At 40.3% G+C, this 20,744-nt stretch overlaps 1 protein-coding gene across 4 annotated transcripts in view; it reads left to right on the top strand.

Annotated features, from left to right (window-relative positions):
* ELMOD1 (ELMO domain containing 1) overlaps positions 1 to 20,744 on the top strand; it is a 76,626-nt gene that overhangs the window by 40,491 nt on the left and 15,391 nt on the right. For all 4 annotated transcript variants that reach the window (XM_054015535.1, XM_054015536.1, XM_054015533.1 and 1 more), the window contains 5 exons: positions 2,915 to 3,060; positions 3,200 to 3,228; positions 5,879 to 5,976; positions 13,921 to 14,050; positions 19,611 to 19,744. In XM_054015535.1, coding sequence (XP_053871510.1) covers positions 2,916 to 3,060; positions 3,200 to 3,228; positions 5,879 to 5,976; positions 13,921 to 14,050; positions 19,611 to 19,744 — 536 coding nt within the window. In that variant the 5' untranslated portion in view covers position 2,915. The remainder of the gene's footprint in view (positions 1 to 2,914; positions 3,061 to 3,199; positions 3,229 to 5,878; positions 5,977 to 13,920; positions 14,051 to 19,610; positions 19,745 to 20,744) is intronic.

Here is a 20,744-nt window from a genome sequence, read left to right as displayed (position 1 = left end):
GAAGACATTGGCTGCCTTTGCGTGACACATTTTATTCTCTCCTTTTGCCTGATTTATACTTCTGACTGCTGCAAAGACCTTAACCATGTCTATGCATCTGCTTAATGGTGGGATTTTTTTTTTCCTGACTGCTGTTTTGTTTGCTCTCTTAATACTAGGAAGTTGGTTGCCTGGCATATATTGGAGCACTTTTTTTTTTTAATGTGCAAGAACATTTTAGTGTTAGCAACTGGGGTATTCTCCATATCTGTGTATATTTGATTCAGATACCAGAGGGGACACATCATTTAGGCTATGTTTACACTACAGCTTATGCCTGCATAATTTGTCGCTGAGGGGTGTGAATAAACCACTCCGAGGGATATAATATACACCGCCATAAGCGCTGGTGTGGACAGCGCTATGTCGGCGGGAGAGGTTTTGCTGCTAACATAGAGGGTGTTCACCATACGCGGCACAGTTGCATCAATGTATGTGTAAACAAGCCCTTAGAAGTCTTCAGGCTTTCTGACTGAATCCAAAATACAGACTTCCTGTGGCATAAACACTAAAGGCACGTCTACATGGGGACACTTTGGCAAATTAAGACAAATTAACTAATGGTGTAAAGTCAAAGCACACTAGTTCAGGTGCATTTAACCCTCATGTGGATGTTCTTATTCAGATGTAAAGTGGCCTTCCTTGGTTTTAGCTTAATCCTCCTTCAAAGAGGATTAAATTAAACTAAAGCGAACTAAGCACCTACACAGGGGTTTAATGCACTTTTTATCGTCACACCTTTAGTTATTGTGGCTTAATTTTCCTTAGGGTATGTCTACACTTAAATTGCTACAGCAGCACAGCTATAGCTCTTCAGTGTAGACACTACATATGCTGATATCGGCATAGGTAAACCACCTTCCTCAGAGGAAACTAGGATTAGGTCCGCTTAACTAGGCCACTTTGAGGTGTGGATTTTTCATACCCCTGAGTGACCTAGTTATGCCGGTCTAATTTTCTTGTGTCGAGCAGGCCTTAGCGTCTCCGTGTAAATGTGCCTGTAGGGACTGATCTTTACTTCTTGTGAATTGATGCTACTCTATTAATGCTGAGCCAGTTTTCACTGGTTGAGTATCTTACACAGTGGCCAGGTGTACACTACAAAGTTTTGTTGGCTTAGCTATGTTGGTCTGGAGTGTGTTTAAAAAACAAACACCTTAGCTGGCATAGCTATGCCTGCAAACCCCGAGTGCAGATGCAACTGTGCTGAGAGAATCGTGCTTCTGTTGGAATAGCTGTTGTCATGTGGGGACATGGTGTTACTGTGTCGACAGAAAACTCCTTCTGGCAGCGTAAGTCACATCTACATTAGGGGACTCTGCATGTATAGCTATACTGCCAAAGCATTTGAAGTGTAAACAAGGCTTTAGTGTTTCAATATAACTAATTTCAAGAACTTGATATATAAGCTTAAATTAGGAGTCTATTGCCAAATATGTAGATTCTTTATAATCTGTTGTCCAAATATTCTTGGCACTTACATAGGATTCATCACATTATTTCCTTTATATAAAATTATAGCAGAATGAGAGACGTGGAACTTAACAGGTTGCTCTTCTTGAGCCCTTTTAACATAATACAATTGAAAATTAATGAGTCATTCTCCCAATTATCAGGACTATTTTTGCAATTAGACTGTTGCTTCCGGAATTAGAGCCTCATCCTCTGGAGTGCTAAGTGCTTCCTGCACTTCCCTCCGCTCCTAGTGAAGTGAATGGGAGTTGAGAGTTATTTGACACTGCAGGATCTGGTCCTTCAGATCCACAACAGTAAAAGGACTACATGGATGATTTGCTCTGAGAATGCATTTCTTGGGTCTGAAGGTTTTTCTGCACATAATAGTCACAGTTCTGTGAAAATTGCTTTAACTGCAGGCATGTTGTTGTGGCTTTACTTATCGTATCCCCTCCTAACTAAACACAGATAATAATAATAATAATAATTGTGGAACACTTGTTGCCATCACATAGTTCACTCAGTGTGTTATATCCTTTTCCCCCTTTCCCTGTCTTGTCTATTTAGACTGTAAGCTCTTTGGGGGCAGGGACCATTTATTACCTTGTGTTTGTACAGTCCCCATCCTTGGTTGGTCCTTAAGCAGTACCATAATAAATGCAACAAGATACTTTGTTAGAATTTTTATTTTAGTAACAAAATATTAACATGAATGTAAAATAGAATCCTCGTCAGAACTGCAGGGTATCCAGACTTCTGTGACGTGTGATTATTATAAACACTGCTGTATGGCTGCTCCCCATCTTCAAAGGGCTGAACAAACATTGGCCCTTCTTCAGGAATCATCCCTGTTCAGGACAGCCACTTAAAGGCCTGGTTAAAGTAAGATTAAGTGCTTTCCCTAATTAGGGCCATTCATTCTCATGCACCCCTGGGAATTAGGTATCATCAGTGTATTAATCAGTATTAATAGTCCTTTAACTTCTCAGTCAAGATGAGAGGTTGAGTGACCTGCCCAATGGGTTAGAGTTTGTATCAAAGCGGGATATAGAATTAAGGAGTTGTGGCTCACTAGACTTTACAGTACTATAATCATTCTGAGGTGTGTACATCCCTTATTATACGGGCATAATTCCTCTTGACATTAATAAGACTTATGCACACAAACTCCTATATTAAGGGGGGGGATTCTTTCTTTTCTGAGCTGATTCATGGTTTGGGTTTTTTTAACTGGATAAAACTGAAGAGCCTGGTTCTGCAAACCTTACACGTATAAGTAATCTATTGCAGAATAAGACTCCATATGTTCCTTGTATAAAAGTTTTGTCCTTCAGATATACAGTTAGGTGTCTTAAAATCTTACCTGTTTTGTTTAGACAAATTCAGTTCCAAATTCTCACTTTAAGGTTTCCTTTGTCAGAATGTTTGTCCAGGTGTGCCTGTACTTCTACTGTAAATGTTTGTGGCGCTGTCTGAAATTTGTGGTGAGGAAATTAACGGGAAGATGTGAATTACAAAGGATCTGTTACAATATCAAGCCTGGGGCCAGCAGAACTATGAAGATAGGTAAGTGTAAAATACCTGGTATTCCTCACATTTCTGTTCTTTGTCTATAAGTGTGACCATGACACATGCACAGTGTATGTTGTTTGCCTTGAAAATGAACTGAGATAATTACATTTTTAAATAATTGTTTTCTTAACAGAGACATCACTGAGGGGTTCAAAAAATAAGGTGAGTGAACTTCTCTCCCTCTTTCTCCCATATACTTTTCCACTCAGCATTTCACAGCATGCCTCCTTCCAATTTGTAAAATGAAATTTAACAGTAGAGGAAAACATGTTTGTCCCAGGGTGCAGCCCTCGTCACCAGACTGGCGCTGCTGCCTCCTAGTCTTGCTGCAGATTCGCTCAAGGCCAATGCCCATGTCTGTGGTCTGCACACTGGCACTCGCTCTGCTCCTCTCTGCTGCTCCTCTCTCAGTTCCCAGAACTGCAGCATCCTCTTTGTGACTCAGCTCTCAGGCTATGCTATAATCCGTGTTTCCACCTTCCGGGGCGGGGGGTAAACTGTCCAACAGTCCAGCCATTTCTTTAGTGGGGAGAGGGGGATCTGGGCCTGCCCACTACTCTGGGCCCCAGCCCAGGGACTCTGTAAATAGCAGCCTCCCGTTACTCCTCTGTAACCTCTGTCAATGCTGCTATGTTTCCCTGGGCCACTTCCCCATGGCCCCAGCACCTGCTTCACCCTTACCTAAGGGCACTCAGCTGCTCAGGCCCAGCAGCCAGCCAGGAGTCCCTCTCACTCCCCCAGTCCCTGCTGGCAGCTGCTCTGTCCAAGGTGCTTAATTCTCTTGTCCCTCCTGGGCTCCCAGCAGCAACTGACCCTGCAGCTCCCTTTTATCCCAGCCTGCCGGGGCCCAGATTGGGCGCTCTTTACAACTACTCTCTGATTGGCTGTGCTTCACACAGCCTCTCGGGGTTTCTCGGAGGACTCGCCTCCATCGCTCTTTCTGGGGCAGGGCATGATTAACCCCTTCTATACCTGTGTGGGGTAGGCACCCCATCACAGTGTTCACTTGTCAAAATTAGCACACTAGTTTTCCCACCTCACAAAACCTATATAAAGACTCACACACTAGCATAAATAGCAGCCTCTCCTCAGGAGAAGTCGGTGGATAGAGTAGCAGATGGTTTTGCAAGATAAGGTTGAGTTGTTCAGCAAAATTATATTGGGAAACTATTTGTGTTTATACAATGCTTAGTACATTGTAGGCAGTAATGGAGACAAATAAGAAAAGGGAAAAAGGATGATTTTGTGGTTAAGGCACTGGACTAAGACTTGGGAGTCCTTGGTTCAGTTCCTGACTTTGCCAAAGACTTCTTGTGTGACCGGGGCAATTCATTGAATCACCCCGTGCCTCAGTTTCCTTATCTGTAAAAATGAGGTTATTACTTTTGTACCTTATGGTGATTGGGGGACATGTAGAAGTACCTGGGCAGTGTGGTGGTTTTTTTTTTTTTTTTGTCCCTCACTTTCATGAATGTTCATAAAAATATTAAAAACAGCCTCTCAGTCTTTTCTCCTCAAACTGTAAAATTAGAATTATGTTATTCTAAATACATTGCACAAGTTAAAGTGAAGAGCATGAAAACAAAAAAACTCTATTTTTAAACTATACACTTCTGTCTGGGAAGGGAAATCCAGTGTCATTGGAAAGCATGCTATTTATATCTGCATTACAAAAAGATTTCACAAAATAAACTAAATGGCATCTACTTTATACATGTTATAGTGCCACTAATGGAAATGGAACGTATGGCTCTACATTTAGAAAATATGACCTATGAGGAAAGCTTGAAAGAATTAGGCATGTTCAGTCTAGGGAAGAGAAGACTGAGAGGGATGTAATAAGTCTTCAGATATGTGAAAGGTTGTTATAAAGAAAACCAGTGATAAATTTTTCTCCAAATCCACCAACGGTAGGACAGGAAATAATGGTCTTAGCTTGCAGCAAGGGAGACTTAGATTAGGTGTTAGGAAAAACTTTCCAACTATAAGGATAGTTTTAAGCACAGAAATAGGTTACCTAGGGAGATTGTGGAATCCCCATCCTTGGAGGATTTTAAGAACAGCTTGGATGCTATCAGGGATGGTCTAGGTATTCTTAATCCTGCCTCAGCATGCGGGGCTGGACTAGATGACCTCTTGAAGTTTCTTCCAGACCTACGTTTCTGTGATTCTGTTCTGCATATGTGCAAGTGACAAATGAGGTTGCCAGAGCAGATTCTCAAAAGATTCAATCCATTTTGAACTTCTCTGAGTTCTTGCTAGATTTTGATCACTTGATGATTCAGAAGTTCTTGCCTATTAATTCACTCCAGAGATTGTGCATCTCTAATCTTTGTAGTGGGATCACTTGTAATACATGAAAAAAAAATTCTTGCTTTATTGCTATATGCCCAGAGTGTGTCAGTTACGCAACACTCCAGTATACTAGGTACTTTGGTACTTTTATACCAGATGGAGGCCAGAAATGCAGATATATTTTCTGAGTTAGTTGTCTCAGTCTAGTTCCTATTAGACAAAAGTCCACAATACAAAACATCTTCACAGTTGGCAACCACCATAGAGATGTACAGGATTGAGTGAGCCTGGGAAAGTAATCTGGCTCCTCACTAAGTGGGGGGATGATCAGGATCAAGGTGAGGGATTAAACACATTGGAAGGGCTGCCCAGGATGTATTTGTTGTGTGTGCAGATAGAAATTTGGATTTCCCAGGCTGTCAGTCTAGAAGTCCTCATGTGCACAACATTCCACCACAATGCGTATCCACTAAATGTCATCATATAGTAGTTAATTTATTTTAAAACATATTTCCAGCTGCTGCAAACTTCAGTAAGTGTTCATCCAGATGCCATTGAAAAAACTATAGATGACATCATGGAACTGAAAAAGATTAATCCAGATATAAATCCACAGTAAGTTTTTATTTCTTTATCAGAAAATTTGGAACTGTTGCTGTCTTTACTGCCTGTCTCCATGGAGAATCAGGTCTTCATGCTTAGCTTTATTTCTCAGTGTGAATTTGCTCTGTGCTTCTTGTCCAATAATGCTACTGAAAAATAAGTAATCTCTTATGGTGCCTATAATTGGCAACAGTCCTGTGCCTCTTTACTTGGTGGTTTTCTGAATCTTGCTGTCTTTTATAAACTGATATACAATCTATATAGTGGTCACGTCCCCCTGGGATGAAATGCAGCTGTGGTTGGTGTTCATGGCAATAAAAATCGTGGCTTTTTAACAATGCACAGCAACATTACATAGCAGTTTAATGCAGGGAAGAAAGAAGCATACCATAAGCAATTCAAACAATATTCTGATTTCTAACTAAAATTCTCCTTTAACTTGCCCAAGTTGGAATTTTGACTGGGGCAACATGATTAACACTCTTATTTTTTTTGTTTTTATTTAAATGCCACAAGATGTCATTGCCCAAAAATGGTCAGGACTTTGTTTTTATTTCTCATGCAAAAGATGGTATTTCAAAAAGGAGTCATGATTTTCGGGTTACCTTGATTTTCTCGGTGTCCAATTTATGACACACTACAGGGGCTTGATTTTGAAGAAAGTGATAAACACCTTCTGAAAATTGGATCCCTGTAAGGTTTCTTCAAACCAAAAATTGGATGCTTCCTGGAAGAGATACTGTAGTTAATCACAGGTGAATGGACTAGATCAGGAAGCCATAGGTGAAATAATGTGGTCTGTGTAATGCAGGTCATCTGTATAACTCCGATGTAACCTGCAGGTTATGCAGACTGGAGCATCACAAAGGTCTCTTCTGATTTTAAAAATTTGTGAAGGTGACTCAAATTGAGTGACCCAAAAATCACTAGCCGCCTTTGAAAAATGTGGGCCAACACATTCAACAGCAGAATACCCCTGAGTTCTTGCCTGGGACTTGGTAAAGTAAGAACTCGGAGGGAAGAATGCCATCATGTTCATCATATTATAGGTTCAAATCCTGTTAGTGATAATGGCAATAATTAGGGCAACATTAAAATATGGCTTCACCAATTGCTGGGGAAGTGGGGGTTGAGCCCTGGAGCTTAATTTGAGAGAGAAAATTGGCTTGGGTATTAACACTGTCCACACTGGCTAAAAGACCATAAACAAAGGTTAAAGGTAAATGTCAACGAATCCATCTGAAACAAGATGCCTCGTAGGGACTGATTGGTATTGGGTCCAGTGTTTAACATCTTTATCAATGATCTAGAAGGGGTAGTAAACAGAACATTGATTAAAATTCACAGACAGTGTCAAACTGAGAATTGTTGACGAGAAGGATTAATACAAATAGATACGAGAGATTGCATTGTGATGTAGTGTGGTTTAAAGAATAGGGCTGGGACTCAGGAGGCTTGGTTTATATTCCCAGACATGGCACTGACCTGCTGCTTTATCTTGTGCAAATCACTTAATCTCAATGTGCCTGTCTTTGGCCTCCAAGTCTTTGTCTGTCTTCTTTGTTTGGGGGCTGTCTCACTATGTGTTTGTACAGTGCTTAGCACAATGGGGCCCCAGGCTCTAGGCACTACAGTAATAATAATAATTGTGATATGATGGCATGTTCCAGACTAGGGAGGCAATAGCCCCTTTCCCACTCAAATTCTTCTCTCACCCCTCATATTTCAGCTTTCCCCAGGCCTTACACTCCCTCCAATCTGGGCAGCAGCAACAACCATGGGGAACAGGACCTTCTGGTCCATGCTTTCAACCAGGGACCTGAGGGACATTACAGTCCTGATCTCCCCTTCACTTCTGGGAACATCTGATTGGGAATATTCCCACTCCCAGTGGTCTTAAACCCCAGGGATCTTAGTTAAAACAAAGTTCATAAAAAAGAGGTGAGAGAAAATCATATCCAATAAACAGTGATCAGTGTAAAATTATCTCTCTCTCTCCTAATAGTGAGTTGTAGTTTATAGCTCTTGCAGTGACAGCACAGTGAATTCAGCTGGTATTTACTTCACACCTTAGGGTTCAGTTGTTTGTGTTGTATGAAATAAGGATCTATCTCTCTCTTCCTGTCAGCAATTCAGTGTCTTGGTAGCTTCCGCACTGAGTAAATGTTCTGCCCTCTGTGTGTACCCTCCATGCTCCTCAGCCCTGCCAGTTACAGCCTTCACACTGTTTCAAACAGGCAGCTGTGAGCTTGCATTAATATATTATCTGTGGAGTCCTAGCTCATATCTGTGTAGTCACCCCAATGTTTGCACAGATGTTGTGTTGGTCAGTGCTTTAATCTGTTCTCAAAACTGCTCAGCATGTTCCAAGTTTTGTTCAGTGCTATATGCATCTCTGCTTCCCATAGCAAACAGGCACTTGTATGCTTTTCGAGCATTCCCATATCCATTTTGAAAGCTCCTTTTTACTGTACGGTTACCTGCCTTTCTCCCCACCTCTCCCTTTCTTTCACTCTCATTCACACATAAGACTGGCCATACTGGGTCAGACCAAAGGTCCATCTAGCCCAGTATCCTGTATTCCGACAGTGGCCAATACCAGGTGCCCCAGAGGGAATGAACAGAACAGGTAATCATCAAGTGATCCATCCCCTGCCGCTCATTCCCAGCTTCTGGCAATCAGAGGCTAGAGACCCCATCCCTGCCCATTCTGCCTAACAGCCATTGATGGACCTATGGAACTTACCTAGTTCTTTTTTGAACCCTGTTATACTTGGCCTTCACAACAACCCCCTGGCAAAAAGTTCCACATACTGACTGTGTGTTGTTTGAAGAAATACTTCCTTTTGTTTAAACCTGTTGCTTATTAATATCATTTGTTGACCCCTAGTTCTTGTGTTATGAAAAGGATTAAATAACATTTCCTTATTTACTTTCTCCTCACCAATCATGATTTTATAGGCCTCTATCGTATCCCCCCCCTTAGTCATCTCTTTTCCAAACTGAAAAGTCCCAATCTTATTAATCTCTCCTCATATGGAAGCTGTTCCATACCCCTAATCATTTTTGTTGCCCTTTTCTGAACCTTTTTCAATTCCAATGCATCTTTTTTTTATATGGGGTTCAGTAACTTCATCTGTAGCAAAAATGATGTATTGATGGATGCTATCTCATTTGCCACACCTTCTGTCTGTGCCTGGTGAGAGCACACCTCAGGTATTGTGCCATGCTCAGAACACCTCAGTATCAGAAAGACCTTGATAGGTTGGAGTAAATTCAGAGGAGCAAAATGGTAAAGGGTCAGACAAGACTGAGTAAATACTACAAGAAAGATAGGTATGGCTTGATTAACTGCTGATATGATAGCCAGGCCAATTCAGGCATTTCACTTTTCTCACGGGCTAAGCAAGGTGAGGCCTTTTTGTTATTTTGATAGGCTAGCTCTGTTGGAAATGGTGTTTGGTGGCAAAGATGCAACATGAGGCTGTTGGCTCTGCCATCTTTCAGAAGAGATGCCTTCTTTCAGAAGAGATGTACAAAGTCAAGGTCCAGATGAGCAGTGATCAATCAAACCAGAGCTTCAGGGCTCCATCCTATAAAGCACTGAACACTTTGGTCCCAATCTAGAAAAGCATTTAAGCACATTTTTAACTTTCCCCATGGCTACTCACATGCTTAACTTGAAGCATATGCTTAAGAGATTTCCTGGATTTGGCAAAAACAATGAGGTGTCCTTGTGGCACCTTAGAGACTAACAAATTTATTTGGGCATAAGTTTTTGTGGGCTAAAACCCACTTCATCAGATGCATGGAGTGGAAAATAGAGTAGGCAGGTATAAATACACAGCACATGAAAAGATGGGAGTTGCCTTACCAAGTGGGGCGTCAGTGCTAACGAGCCAATTCAGTTAAGGTGGAAGTGGCCTATTCTCAATAGTTGGCAAGAAGGGGTGAATACCAGGGGAGGAAAAATCACTTTTTTAGTGCTAATGAGGCCAGTGCAATCAGGGTGGCTCATTCCAAACAGTTGACAAGAAGGTGTGAGTATCAGCAGAGGGAAATTAGTTTTTGTAGTGACCCATCCACTCCCAGTCTTTATTCAGGCCTAATTTGATGGTGTCCAGTTTGCAAATTAATTCCAGTTCTTCAGTTTCTCATTGGAGTCTGTTTTTTGAAGGTTTTTTTGTTGAAGAATTGCCACTTTTAAGTCTGTTATTGAGTGTCCAGGGAGATTGAAGTGTTTTTCTACTGGTTTTTAAATGTTATAATTCTTGATGTCTGATTTGTGTCCATTTATTCTTTTGCGTAGAGACTGTCTGGTTTGGCCAATGTACAAGGCAGAGGGCATTGCTGGCACATGATGGCATATATCAAATTGGTAGATGTGCAGTTGAACAAGCCCCTGATGGTGTGGCTGATGTGGTTAGGTCCTATGATGGTGTCCCTTGGATAGATATGCGGACAGAGTTGGCAACAGGGTTTGTTGCAGGGATTGGTTCCTGAGTTAGTGTTTTTGTTGTATGGTGTTTAGTTGCTGGTGAGTATTTGCTTCAGGTTGGGGGCTGTCTGTAAGCGAGGATGGCCTGTCTCCCCAGGTCTGAGAGAGTGAGGGATTGTCCTTCAGGATAGGTTGTAGATCCTTGATGATGCACTGGAGAGGTTTTAGTTGGGGGCTGCAGGTGATGGCTAGTGATGTTCTGTTACTTTCTTTGTTGGGCCTGTCCTGTAGTAGGTGACTTCTGGGTACTCGTCTGGCTCTGTCAATCTGTTTCTGCACCTCACCAGGTGGGTATTGTAGTTTTAAGAACGCTTGATATAGATCCTGTAGGTGTTTGTCTCTGTCTGAGCGATTGGAGCAAATGCCGGTTGTATCTTACAGCTTGGCTTTAGACAGTGGATCGTGTGATGTGGTCTGGATGAAAGCTGGATATGCTCCACACTTTGCAGGTCTGAGCCCTTAGTGAACATAATTTTTCTAGCCCTTGATTAAATATCTCCTCTGAAAGAAAACTTCTCCAACAGCATGCATATTTTATAGAGGAGTGTGTGAGAATGTATATACAGCTACTGTGTGTGTGTGTGTTAGGTAGCAAGGACTATAGTTAAGGTTGCCAAATGCTTTCTGTTATAAGACCTTGTTTTTAGGTGCTTATAAATTTTGTCAAATTTTAACCATTTGGGCTGAAAATTTCCATGCCAGGTATATACGTTGGGCTGAATTTTGTTGGGGAAATTTCAGGAAAAATTGTTGAGCCATTTCTTCGAATGAGATGAGGAAAATATTGTTCTGTCCATGTTAAAAAAAAAATCTAAAAACTGTGTCACTGAGACGCTCTGGTGCCCCAATGCTTTGGAGCAAGAACTTATAATTTGGCAGTGGAGGGAGGGGACTTGTCCTAGCACTGGAGAGAGATGCCTTTTACCATCTCTGTAAAAATTAGTTCAAATTTGGCCAAGTTTGCACAGCTGAAAATCTGTTTGCGCATTTACTCAGTAGAGACTTGGAATCTTTGGAAAACTTTGCCACCAAATTCTAACATCTCTGCTGGATGTGCTCCATCCCAGGGCTGCAGAGGTGAACGGGACTTTCCATGCAAATGCTGTTCCTACTAGCCAGGGGTTACTGGTGCCAAAAAAAGTAAGTTAAGAGCAGAAAGATTCCTGGTCCTTTCCTCTCAGTGCTCCCCCTGCTGTTACCCTAGCAGCAAGGATGAGAAAGAGGAAAGCTGATTGGAATGCAAAGGTGTGAGATGCTAGCCCTGGGGGGGTCAGGGAATGGAGAGATGAGAGGGAAGACTGGGACAAGGGGCTGAGGGATGGAGAGGAGACTTTGTATATACGGTGGTGGATTCTCATCACTGGCCATTTTAAAATCAGGATTGGAATTTTTTTTAAAGGTATGCTCTAGTTCAAACACACATTATTTTGGGGCAGTTCTATGGCCTATGTTATACCAGAGTTCAGACTAGATAATCATAATGGTCCCCTCTGAACTTGGAATCTATCTATATAGTGTGTGTATACTACAGACAAATGTAAAAAGTGTGTGTCCATAAGATTGTATAAATATAATTTTTTAAAAATAAACGTAATTCTAATTTGAATAATTACTTTTTGCCTAACTAAATTAGGCTTGCAGTTTCAGCTGCCAATGGTATTCCTAGTTCCTGCTCTAAACTGCGATGTGTCATTGCTGTAGTTAAGCCCAGTTATGGCAGCATTTTAGCAGTGAGGTGAAAGCATTCATATGTAGTTTACTAAAGCACGTATTCATTCTTTGGAATGAAAGGTACTATAAAAATGAAAGGTATAAAAAGTGAAGCATGTAAACACCAAAGGAGGAGGAGAATTGTTTGGGGTAGACCAAGAGTGTGTGTAACTAGGAGTCATAGTATGAAACTGAGGTAAGGAAAAATATCCTAATGGATTTCTGTTACACTCAGTGGAATAGTCTTCAAAGATAAGAAGTGGAAGTTTTTATGTTCAAGTCATTTAATAGTACAGTAGATTAAACGAAGTACTTCCACAAGGACAATCTTGCATTTTTAGAGAGATGGGGATTTTGATTTAGTTGGGGATTGGTCCTGCTTTGAGCAGGGGGTTGGAATAGATGACCACTTGAGGTCCCTTCCAACCCTGATATTCTATGATTCTATGGGCAAGATAACCTAATAGATCTTTATCATCTCTGATATCTTTGATTTAGTGGCATGCAAACAGCATTGAAATTAAGCTGATTGTGCTTTCCTTATTCATGTTAGGGATTATATTAATTTGAGATTTTATGGAAATGTTTTTTTAAATACCTGCCTAAATATTCATAACATGTTTCCATATGAGATGCAAAAGATATTAGTATTCAATAACATTCAGTATATAATTGCATTTAATAATATGCTGTAGACTGTCCAACCTAACACTTGAATAAATTGCTGTAATTTAAAGCATTGGAAGTCTAGTGACTTTTAAATGGTGCATAAAAATCTAAAATGTTTTGACTTACAATACAGAGTGAAAACAGAACCATTATAGCAGTTCTCAGCATGTGAGGCAAAAAATGACAACCCAAGGGCAGATCCCATAAAGGCTGCATAAGACGCATTAGTTCAGGTTTTTTGATGTATTGTGTAGGCTTTCGTGACATGGAAACAAAACATAGTTTTAGTGATTAATTCAATGTGAATTTTTTAGTTCATCGCCGGTCTCGGAGCCTTTTTTTTGAGAAGCTGTGGTTTACATGAAGGGAAAGATTTGATGCAGTCCTTTTAGCAGGCATCCACATGGCTCCTGTATACAGTCAGAATGGGATGTTAACAGATGTGAGAGATTTCACTGCTGTTCTGGAGGGAGAGGGGGGCGTGGAATTAATTTACAAAGAAAGTCCAAATACTAAAGAAAGCTAGTAAATGGCAAAATTGTGCAGTGTATAAGATCTCTTTAAATAGGGTGACCATCCGTCCCGTTTTTAAAAGGACAGTCCTGTTTTTTGGGACTTTTTCTTATATAGGCACCTATTACCCCCTACCCCTTGTACTGTTTTTTTTCACAGTTGCTATCTGGTAACCCTATCTTTAAATGTAGTTTTTCTGGTGAGAAGAATTGACCCCATTAAAATTCTTCCCCCATAATTAAACTTATTAAAGCTTTTGATTCATTGAGGATATTCATATAAATTAAGGTTTCAGAGTAGCAGCCGTGTTAGTCTGTATCCGCAAAAAGAAGAACAGGAGTACTTGTGGCACCTTAGAGACTAACAAATCTATTAGAGCATAAGCTTTCGTGGACTACAGCCCACTTCTTCGGATGCATATGCTGTAGTCCACGAAAGCTTATGCTCTAATAGATTTGTTAGTCTCTAAGGTGCCACAAGTACTCCTGTTCTTCTTTTTATATATAAATTAAGTGGCTGTGTACAGTATAGTACCCTACCTCATTGTTTGACTTCTTTTTGCTTAGGTTAGGAGTATCTCTTCAGGCCTGTCTCCTACAGATTGTAGGGTACAGAAATCTGATTGCAGAGGTTGAAAAGCTGCGCAGAGAGTCATATGATTCAGAGAATCCCCAACATGAAGAGATGCTTCTAAAGGTGAGTGCTGAAATCACTTTGACATAGAACACTTGATTCCTGGTGATTCCACATGCCCTATTTGTAAAAGCATCATACGCAGTTTCCACAGGGGTACTTCACTTCCTCCATGCTCTCTTAAAATGGCATATTTCAGCAGTATTCATCAACACAGGTTGTAAGTTGCTAGGCATGCAGCTACCTGCACTTATTTAGGAACATATCATAGATTTACAGGCTCTGTGCTATGCCCCAGCCTTTAAACAGTCAGACCTTCAGGGGCTCACACTTTTGCAGAAGGTTTGGCCACATGGCCTCAACGCCTCTGAGACTGGCCTTCGGGATCCAACAATCCCTGTTTCTTGGCATGAGCTCATAACTGTGAATCCAGTAGAGGTAGACTCCTGTTCAGAGACTTTCCACTCCCTTTGGGGATCAGTGCACATCAGTAAGTAGAACCAGCAACAACAGGAAATCTTTTCCAAAGCAGGGTAGGTTTTAATAGTCAACTGGAATACAGTGTTGGGAAGTCCTTAGGTTAGCACAGAGAACCAAAGGTTAAGACAGAATTCATATTGGCTAAAGTCAGGGCTTCATTAGGCCAGCTTGTTCTGGAATCCATCTTAGCACTCTCACGCTGTCCCTTTGTCTCTCAGTCCTAAGTGAAAGCGCCTGTACAGGTCTGTCTCATCTTACGCTGGGGTTACGTTCCGCGGTCAGCACGTAAAGCAAAACCCGCGTAAAGTCAAAATTACATTGAGTGTAATGGCAGGCGGAATCGCCCGCACTACAGGAACGGTATTTAAATTGTTACTTTTCTCTTTTCGTTTGTTTGTTTTGTTTTTGCCGACCGCGTGCTGAATTCGCGCAAGTTAAATGCACGTAAGATGCGACAGACCTGTATGTCTGAGAACCCTGTACTTGTCACAGGCCCCTGACACCTTCACTCCATTGTTCTCTGGCTAGGGATTTGAGCTCTGCTTCCCTTCAGAAAGGTGGAGGAAAGGAAGTAATTTGCCCTATGAATTAATCTTCGGTCATGGCGGTTTACTGTAGAAAGTTCCATTCAAATATGTTGATTCCAGCCAGCTCTTGATGGTGAATTCATACCATCTCAGACATCTACATGATCCAAGCACCTTATGCCTTTCCTCTTGTCAGGCTGTCATGCTGTGACTCAGGAGCGTGAGTGCCAACCTCAGGGCAGACTGTTACCAACCAGGTCACAAACCCCAAACTGATTGTGGGTTCTGTAATTAGATTTCACCAACAAATCATCAAGTATAAACTCCTGAGGCACTATAACAGCCTTAACATGGAGTCACAGACTGTCATCCTGGGTACTCCAATCTGTCTTGCCACCCAGGTAAGCTTTCCTTTGTGACAGAGATGGTACCTTACATCATGAATCACAGCAACATTCAGGCTACTTCCGGTCCCAAAGGACCTTTCACCAGGTCAAATGCACCTTAGATCTCGCACCAAAGACAACGCTTGTAGCCAGTCCTATAATAAACTATGTACAGATTTAATAAAAAGAAAAGGAAATAAGAGAGTTACTTACAAGGTTAAAGCTGATATACATAGATAAATGAGTTCCAATCGTAAGTTTCAAAAAAGTAATAGAAACTTCTATAATAAGCAAGTTCTCTGTGCTTTAGGGCTAATCCAGGGTAAGCACTAGGGATCTTTTGCTTATGCCTAGTAATCCTTGCTCCCCCGAGTCCGAGCAGCATAAACATACAGTTCCTCCTTGTTAGAGGTTTTTATTCCTTTCCCCACCCCTTCCCCCTTCTGCTCTGAGTGGCAAACTCAGTTGATGGGAGGAATCCACTTGCAAAACCCATCTTCATGGGGGAGGGGGAGTAAACAACAAAGTCTTTTGTCCTCTTTAATGTTCCATTGTAACCCTTCTGGTGTCAATGGACCTTCCTCCTTGGGCAGGACATAACACCTTCTGTTGGAGACCAGCATTTCATACTACAATAGAACCTCAGAGTTATGAACACTTCAGAGATGGAGGTTGTTTGTAACTCTGAAATGTTCATAATTCTGAACAAAACATTATGGTTGTTCTTTCAAAAGTCCACAACTGAACGCTGACTTAATATAGCTTTGAAACTTTTCTATGCAGAAGAAAAATGCTGCTTTTAACCATCTTAATTTAAATGAAACAAGCACAAACAGTTACCTTACATGGTGGTAAAAAAATTTTAAACTTTCCCTTTATTTTTTTTTGGTAGTTTAACACAGTACTGTGCTGTACAGTATTTGCTTTTTATTGCGTACTTCTGCTTCCAAATGAGGTGTGTAGTTCACTAGTCAGTTCATAACTCTGGTGTTCGTAACTCTGAGGTTCTACTGTAGTTAATGTGTCTCTCCTGTCTGGTGAGTTACACAGTTAAAGAGGCTTACAGTGCAAATGCTTAAATATTACTTTACAATGTGGGATACAGACGTTATAAGTGAGATTAATGCATGCAGCAACTCACAAGCATTCAGTAAAGTCTAAACACATACTTGTAATTCTCACACCTAGTTTAACAGTACTAACACACAGTGAGCCAGACTGATTTCAGCTGTGTATTTATCAGTATTCAATGGAGGCCTGGGGACCTTGGCATGGCCTGGCACTAGGTCTGCCAGTGTCACACCTCTGTTCTAGGAGAAGCATTTTAACCCCTCTACTCCCAGTGGGTAAGAATGCAAAGTCTGATGCGGGAGACACATGTTCACAAAAATCATGCCAAAAATTCCCACTTTTGTCACCAACACACAGCCTAGAAATGTGTTCTGCCATTTGGATGAGCCCACAGATGTCTATCACTTACCTGACTGACAATCCCACGCTCTTGCTGCCTTTGGCAATAGAACTGAGCTGTCAGTTTTGTAGTGAAGGACTGTCTGAATATTTCCTTCAAGAAAAGAACCAAGTTTATTTTCTCCAGCATTAGGCAAAGTAAATTCTCTTGTTTTCGAATGTGTTGACTTCTTACACCAGAAGCAGACCTCCAGCTACGATTATTTCAAAATCAGGTGTGTTGGGGTGGAGGTGGGGGTTGAATATATATAAAAGCTCGTATATAATAATATACAATTAAAGTAATATTGCAGTCAGTCAGCTCTGGTTTCCAGGTTACATAGAGTCAAAACTGACTAGTCTAGTGAGTTTTCAGTGCTGCTCTTCAGAATCATTGTTGGCAGCAGTGAAACTGATAGGAATCAGATCAGAATCACTGTGCAGTTCTTTGGGGACATAGCAGAAGCAGGCACTCGCCTTATTCACTAAAGAACAGGGCTCAAAAACAGAAGCTATGGGATGGGATAGGGCAGCGGAGACCTTCCTGGTAGCAGTCAGAGCTGAAGAAGGGGTAGAGTAATGGGGAAAGTATCTATTGCCATAATGATTCAGCCCAATGTTTCATGTAGTCCAGTATCCTGTCTCCGACAATGGCCAGGACCAGATGCTTCAGAGAAGGTACAAGAAGCTCTGCAATAAGTGGTGGGGGGATAACCTGCCCCCAAGGAAAAATTTCCTCCTAACACACCTATCTCACCCAGCAAATTCCTGAAATAGAGCTCTTCTCATCATGAATAAACTTGAACAGTCTTTGAAAAACAAACATTTGATTGTTTTATTAAAAGTTATAATTGGTATCTCTGAATAGCACCATCATCATCTGCAGCATCATTTGTAACTTTGCAGAATGATAGCCTAGGGTGAGTCATTTCAAGGAGTCACTTGGGAGTCATTGAAATCCATGGGAGGTAAGTGCCTAAGTACTTTAGAAAATCCCAGTAAGCACTTACCTGCATCTTTAATTACCTAAATAATTTTAAAAACCTGGCCACCCCCAAGTGCCTGAATCTCTTTGGGAAGTAGGCTCCTAAATCATATAGGTGCTTTTAAAAAAAAATTCTCCTAAATTAGAACTAAAGCCAGATAGAAACTGATGATAATAAGAAAAACATTTGTGCAAATTTTATTTTAAACAGTAAAGTTCTTCCTGTTTTTAAAATAAGGACATTGATGTCCATTCTCCACTATTTGCCTCCCATACCATTTATCAAGCATCAATTTACAGCATGCTTTCAACATAACTGTTAGTGAATACCAAATAGCGGTCTGTCTGGGACTTCGATTTGTTTTCAGTTCACATCAGGGAAGATTATGTTGATTCCTCCTCATTGTTTCTAGACATTCTGATTAAATGATCTCTCCAGTGGGAAATTCTCCAAGTTCTTAATGGTTATTATTTATTCATGTTACCAGAAGGACATTTTGTGAGATAAAGTAAAGATTTATCCAATGTGATTGAACTAGCGAAGAATAATGTTGATGCATTGAATACAGTTTCTGGCTGTGTAAGCAAGAATTCGGAAATGTGCTTAAAATATTTCATGCTGTTGCATACCATGATAAAACAGGAAATGTTAATAAAGATAAAGCTTAATTTCTTAAAAGTTGAACAAATGGTTTTATAAAGTTTTTTTGAAAATTAAAATGCATTTTGAATTCTAGAATGTGAAGTTTCTGTAATATTATAAATTATGAGTTCTGGAATTTCATTTCCCCCCCTAGAATTTAATGATTTTTTGCACTTCAAGAATGCTTTTTCATACGAATGCTCCTTGAGACATTGGTCAAGAGTATATGAGTGAGCTGGAGATATGGTGATAGTAGATTTTGGATTAACAGTTGTTTTATTCACATCAGAATGAGCAAATGTATTGCTTTATGCCATGGTATATAAATATGTACATTGTGTGCCTCTTATTTGAATAATCCTGCCAAATTAAGTATTTTATTGGGTGCCCATCGCTGTGGTATCTAGGCATGGTATTCACTGTGGATGTAGTTTCATAAACAGCTTTAAAATGGTGACTGTAAAAAGATACGTAGGAGCAAAGGCATCTAAAATGCCTATGAAAATGACCCATCTCTCTGACTATCCATACCCACAACTAGATACTATGGACCAATGAAGCTAGTTTGATTTACACCAGCTTGTTAAATCATGGTAATTTTTTCTTTTGTTATTTTTATGTGAGCTCAGTGAAGGCCTTGTCCCTGAATTAAGTATGAAGGTGAATTATGCCATTCCTGGTTAGATTTTTCTCTTTTATACTTTCAGTGCAGTGTTAGCCAAGTCAGCACTCTCATTTTCCGATAATTCTAAAGTATTGCAAAAGATGTATGAGAAAAGATTGCTGCAGAGCCTTATGGAACTGAGAGGGCTGATTGCCTGCTGGCATGTCAGTTATTTACAACAAAATGCTAACGTATTTCTGACTCTGCTTATGGAGGCAGTTTCTATTTCGATGCGTAAAGTATAAAGAAATGAGTGCTTGTGAGGGTTTGTACAACTCTTGTATAATGTCAAAGGGGGTTTCTTAGGGTAGTATTTGAACTGTTTGCAGTATTAAAGAAAAATTTTTAGGGGCTGGTACCTGGCCACAGGCTCTGGTTGCTGAATGCTATGCATAGTGATGCACTTAGGTTGCATGGAGAATTTCATAAAAATGAAGACCTACTATATACATGAAAACTTAATCGTTAACTTCTCTGTAATATTCCTAGTTATGGAAATGTTTGAAGCCTGATTGCCCACTGGAAGCTCGGATTTCGAAGCAGTGGTGTGAAATTGGTTTCCAAGGAGACGATCCTAAAACAGATTTTAGAGGGATGGGCCTCCTGGGATTATATAACCTGTTGTAAGTAGATATACAGATACTTGAATTTGAAGATGTAATGCTACTTCTACTAATATAACACAAATGTTGATATTGTTAAGTTTATAGGCATAATTCCTGAAACACTAAAGACTAATCTCAGAAAACTGTGCCAAATAAAAACAATTTTCTCTTGAGATGGAAATATTTCTTTAAAAAAAACAAAACTTTTTTACTTAAACCACGAATCTTGAAATTTAGACAATGCACATGGTTTACTGTGGTAATTCTGTTTCTGATGTTGTTTGGACTCATTTGTGAAACATTAAACAAACATGAGAACAGACACATTTCCGTTAGGCATATAGCATTTATTTTGCTTTATAGTATTTTTTTGTGTATAAAGATATACTCTGTAAAAATATAAAAAACTTGTCTGTCTGCCTATATATGTTTGCTCCTTTTGGGAGTTTTGTTCTGACTTATTGGTTGGAACTGATAAAATGCCATCACTGTTAGTTGTTGTCTGTAGTTAGATCACATTCAACCTTATAATTAGATCCTGAAAGAAATATAGCTATGATTGCTTTGGTGAATTTTAAATAGCCATTTATTTTTTCATTATTTGCTAACATAATTTCTGGCCGTTTGATTTTTGACATCTCTGTCAGTGTTAAATAATACAAAAATCCTGTGCTTCTCACATCCCTCGATCTAAAGATATCTAAGTATTTGACAATTGTTTAATAAACTACTCCTCACAACATCCCTGTGAGGTCAGGGAAATGTTTACTTCATGGTACAGAGTAGGAATCAGAAAGGTTCAGTGACTCAGCCAATGTCGGTCTGTGACAGAGCTTATCTTAGAATTCCGGCTCCTGGTTCTGAATTCTGAGCTTTAATCACAAGAGAAATTATTCCCATTCTACTTCGCATTGTGATATTGTGATGGCCACAATCTTAGCTGACAATTTGGGAATTGAACTGGTGTTCTTCAGAGCTAAAAGCAGGAGCTGCTACAGTTTGAGCTCAAGTGCCACGG

The sequence above is a fragment of the Malaclemys terrapin genome, chromosome 1 (assembly GCF_027887155.1).
Source record: "Malaclemys terrapin pileata isolate rMalTer1 chromosome 1, rMalTer1.hap1, whole genome shotgun sequence".
Lineage (NCBI taxonomy): Eukaryota > Metazoa > Chordata > Testudines > Emydidae > Malaclemys > Malaclemys terrapin.
This window is presented reverse-complemented; position numbering and strand designations above follow the sequence as displayed.